The 5,226-nt window shown below is 43.3% G+C and overlaps 1 protein-coding gene across 1 annotated transcript; it reads right to left on the reverse strand.

Moving 5' to 3' along the window:
* Positions 1 to 3,429: 3,429 nt before the first annotated feature.
* On the reverse strand, positions 3,430 to 4,611 carry LOC306915945 (cytosolic 5'-nucleotidase 1A-like; the record flags this gene model as incomplete). Its single annotated transcript, XM_079493618.1, has 1 exon — positions 3,430 to 4,611. One exon carries the CDS (start codon positions 4,609 to 4,611, stop codon positions 3,430 to 3,432), a length of 1,182 nt encoding a protein of 393 aa, XP_079349744.1.
* Positions 4,612 to 5,226: the final 615 nt, after the last annotated feature.

Here is a 5,226-nt window from a genome sequence, read left to right on the forward strand (position 1 = left end):
TAGAGGAAGACCAAAGAGGAGATTTATGGATGTATTGAAAGAGGACATGAAGTTAGTTGGTGTGTAAGAAGAGGAGGCAGCAGACAGGGTGGAAGCAGACGATTCGCTGTGGTGACCTCTGAAGGAAACAGCCGAAAGGAAAAGATGTTTTTCAAATATAAAAACAAGTTTATTTAATAGGACTACACTTGTTGATTTTTACAATGTACATATTAGCAGCAATTACATTCTTGGGAAAATCATCGTTCCAAAAAGAGATAAAATCACACTTGTGTGAACTTTGTGAAGTGAAGGGCGCCTGGTAATATGTATATTGACCCACATTACATTACTGCTGTAAAGTCCATAGGCTGCCACTATGTTTGTTAAAAGTACTCTAAACAAACATTAAAAGTCCATAGACTTGGCTGCCATATGACGGAATCTCAGATGTTGAGGGGCTAGCGCCTCTCAAAAGAGTTTAAAGGAAAAAAAGAATCACACCCACTGTGGTGCCCACTCTGTTTGATGAGTGTGTGCTGGTATTCAGACGGTGCTACTCTGTTGTGTGTGATGGCATTCTGGCATTACTATGCTCTGAGTGTGTGCTGGGATTCGGATGGGACTACTCCGTTTGAGTTTCTGCTGGTATTTAGACGGTACTATTGTGTGTGCGCGTGCATGCGTGCGTGCGTGCGTGCGTGCGTGCGTGCGTGCGTCTCCTTATTGGATAAAATGTGTATCTCGACCTGAAAATTGCCTAAATTTAAGACGCATAAATCCGTTTTCTACTAAAGAGGAGACAGGATGACTCCCCTTACTGAACAAACACTATTTTTAACAAAAAACACATCACTTACTGCAACTTTAAATATCTACTCAGCTTGGTCCTCCCAAGACACTTTCTTGTCGCTTTTTCATTACATGAGAGTCCTGCGGTAAGAAACCCTTGGTTCGTCTGTTGCATAGGCCTACATACAAATAATAAATAAAGAAAAAATCACGCCTGTGTGAAGTGAGGGGCGGTCTTATCATCATACAGAATCTCATTCCGGCCAATCGAAATTTGCGCCCTCAATGTTTGTGTCTACACAAACACTCAAAACTGGCCATTAATTGTCAATGGCATTCAATGTTTGTGTTAACACAGTGTTTGTGTTTGCACAAAGCCTCAAAACTAGACAGGAGGGGTAGCGCCCCTCACAAATTGCACTTGTGTGAAGTGAGGGCCACTCGTATCATCATACATACATTCCGTTTCAGCCAATCATATCATTTCCGTGGTACACAGACACACAAAGCTGGGCATAGGAGGGGCAGCACCCCTCAAAGACTTGTGGGTGGTTTAACACGGCATGCAGCAAAGCGTGGAGACGAGCGAAGGAGTTTCAGGAATATCATTATGGCTTTGGCATGCAATGTAATCTCAAAGATTTACTTAAAGTGTGAATAGTGGAATTTTACCATCGTCTGCTTAGCTAATAATTGTGCAAGTGATCATTTGTAGCTGCTGTATGACTTACTACTCTCTACTTAAAAAAATCACACTCGCGTGAGGTGAGGTGCGCTCTCATCATCATACATCATCGCGTTCCGTGCTCAGCCAATCAAATCATCACATTCCGTGGTACAAACACACAAAGCGGTGCATAGGAGGGGCTAGCAGCCCAAAAAAACTAAAATTCTAAATGTTGTACAATGCCCTGTTAGTGTTATCTGGTCACAGATGTGGGGAAAGAAATGTGTGGAGGTACTTCCTTGGTGTACTGACAAGGACAACAAACCTGGTGCTGATCAGGTACAGAGGTTTGCAAGATCAGGCTAGGTAGGACACACCCATTTCCCTCGTTGTAGAAACAAAAACAAAGAAGCGAATGTGGATGTGGATATCGACATTAGTCGTCTGTGACATATCTATGACGTAGAACTCCAAATCTGAGCAAGGATTCTTCCATTTGATTTTATGGTCAGCAAATACACATGGTGGTTACATAAGAAAAAGAAAAGTCTATATTAACGTTGTAATTACAAAACGGTATGTCTTTTGACATAAAAATGTGAATAAAATGTATATAGAAAACTATTTGAAAAAAGGTATTTCCTTTGGCCTATTGACAGTATGCACAATACGGCGCTAATAGGTACAGCAGTTTGCGGGATTGGTTCTGGACAGACAGACAGACAGACAAACAAATAAACAGAGGCGGACAGATGTTTGTAGATGGCTCGACTCTATAACAGAGCCTGTATACATATGGTGGGGAAAGTCTCACTGACGGGCACTGGGGCCTTGCCCTTGTCTTCATTTCATCCACGTTGAGGCAAACCTCACCACAGATCATTTTCTGTGCATCCCGCTACGGAATGCCACAACCAAATGTAGCCAAAGGAAACCACACCATTATTGATTCTGAGCTTTCAGTTTGTCCCATACTTCTCAATGGAGGTCGTATTGGTCTTTGGGCAAATTACAGCCCAATATGACCCGTATTGACTTTGATTATAAAATGAAAGTTCAATAAAAAGCGAGGAGGTTCTTCCTTATGGCCTTTTGACTGCATGCTCAAGACCTTTTGGGATAAGAGCGCACTGCTGGGTATAAGAGCACACCTGTGCCTCCCCTTTCTTGTCTTAGTTTCTTCCTGGTCAATGTTGCATATGACTCTCCGTCTCATCAATGTCAGTAAAAAAAACTATGTTTCTGCGGTGATGGACAGGTACCGTACCCAAAAGGCCCTTCTCTTTTCTTCCTGTGTAATAATATACAAACTGAAAAGTCTTTTCTAAGGTAATGCATTCACTCCCATGATTGATCACTTCTCATTCTTTGGCTACTCTAGTGGTATTTACAATAACAATTTAGGCAGAGTAAGCATGAACTAGTGTATATACAGTGAGTACATAAGTACAGTGCACAGAGAACAATGTAGTGCCTCAAATAAACTGGAATTCCAGGTAAACAACGGAACCTGGCAATTCCTAACAACAAAACAAAAAATTTAGTAAACTAGCATCTCTTGAAATAAACTGATAGAAAGTGAGACAATAAGAGAGTGAGTCTGCAGTTCAGACTCACTCGCAGGCTCCCAAGACAGATCCACAGTTTGGGAGCCAGGAGGGAAAAGAGTCTAAGACATGTGAAGCATTGTTCAGGCCGTTTTTGTGAAGGCTCCCAGCATTCATGTCTTAGTTGAGCTAAGTGAAGGGTTGTAGAGTTGGATTTATCATATCTTGAAGGTGAGGAGTTGTTATGCCTTTGGTTTCCTTGTACTCCAACACCAATGTTTTGTACTGGATGTTGGCAGAAACCTGAAGTCAATGAAGGGTGAGACGTGAAAGGTTTGGTAGGTTGATGACCAGTCGTGCAAACGAAAGCAAACCTTCTCCATTAAACCTGGTATGTCCCAGTGATGCCAATGTCAGAAAGGGTGTTCGGGAGTAGCTGATCATTCACTGTGTCAAATGCGCCTGATAGGACTGTTGAAAAGGCTGCTGCTGATAAGTCGACCCAGTCTGCTGCTGATAAGTTTGTCCAGGCGGCTGCTGGTAAGTCTGCTGCTGCTGATAACTCTGTCCACTCTGCTGCTGCTGATAACTCTGTCCGGATTGCGGCGACAGCGAATGTGCAGAGTAATTCTGACTAATCCCATATGGTACATGTGCAGAGATGGTTCCCATCTTCTTGGCCCCCTGAATGTTGAACATTTGGTCATCAAAGAAGATGTGGGGTTTTATTTTCCTTAAGAGCGGCCCTTTGGGGGCCCCAGCCGCGAACAGAGCCTCGTCAATCTCCAGGCCCCAGCTTCTTAGTGTTTTAATGACACGGGCCCCTGAGCTGGATGCGCTGCGAGCTGTGACCAGGAAAGTGCGGATGGGACAGTCATTACGCTCATCCTTAGCATAGAACTTCTTCTGGAGTTTCCCCAGGGCTTCCAGAAAACCCTTCAGGGGACCCTGGCCAAGAGGAATGTCCTCATTTTTCTTCTCGTGTTCAAAGAATCGGACCAAGCCACCTTGTTTCGTGACTCTCTCAGACTCATCTGAAAAGAGCACAGCATCTCCGTCAAAGGCCACTCTCAACTGGCTGTCACTCAACTCTCTTTCATAGTCGGGTGAATACATTGTGGCAGCGGCAATTTCCTGTTTAATTGCCTCTGTGACTTTCTCAGGGTCCTTGGAAAGGTAAAGGTTGGTATTGTAAGCCTTCAGGTATCCGATGGGACTCTGCCCTCCAGTCATGCAGAATCTCTCTATTGTCAAATTGTAATGGTTAATGCTGTTTATGATTCGGACCCCAACTTGGGCATGGCTGTTAGTCATCAGGACTATGTCAAACAACTCCTCACTTTCTGGGTAGAGTTCCCTCAGCCTCGCGTTGACTGTCATCAATGCCTTGACAAATGGCATTGAATCTCCCGGTTGCATAATCTCATTTTCATGCTCCACCTGATAGTCTATGTATTTCTCTACTCCTTCAGTCTGATAAATCTGGCTCTCTGCTACCATGTTGAATAAGGTGCGAGGGGAGATGGCTATAGTAACAGCATTTCTTGGGTCAGGTGGTAAGGGTGCTTTCTTTTTCTCATCATTGCAGCTTAATTGGAAAAATGGGTTTTTTTCATTCACGTTCATATTTACAAATCGTTCAACCAATTGAAGGTTGCTGTATACGACTATACTTTTCTTGTGTTCTACTTTGTTCCGTAACTTGGAGACTCGTTTACACTCTGAGAACTTTATGGTTGTGACGTGCCTTTTATTTAAGGACTACATTTATTAACCACTCAACGTCACCTCATGACGTCACAAATGGCGAGTTGTGGCATGCATAACCTAGATGTGGTCAGACCCACCTATCTTACGTCATCAATTCCAATCACCTACATCCACACAAACAGAAAGGTCCCTAATGGAAACATTTCTTATAAGAATGATGATGAAAATGCAGATATGCAAGCTCACAAAGTCGGCTATTTTCGATAGACATTTGGGGCTCCATTTAGAACGTCATATGGTATGACATATAATATGACAGATTTTAAGAGATGGAGGCGTGGCCAATGTCATTTTGCAATTATGAGCACGGTAAGATGCGCTCTCTGACACCCTGTGGCGTGCGCAAAACGGCCTTGAATTAGTTATGGGTGTGTTTAGGGTGTCAACTGCAACAACCCAATCAATGTGGCCGTACCATTCCCTTTAACAGTCAGCTGATCTCGGTATGATATGTGCAAATTCGGCTTTGCT

Source organism: Electrona antarctica, assembly GCF_951216825.1.
Source record: "Electrona antarctica genome assembly, chromosome: 2".
NCBI classification, from domain to species: domain Eukaryota; kingdom Metazoa; phylum Chordata; class Actinopteri; order Myctophiformes; family Myctophidae; genus Electrona; species Electrona antarctica.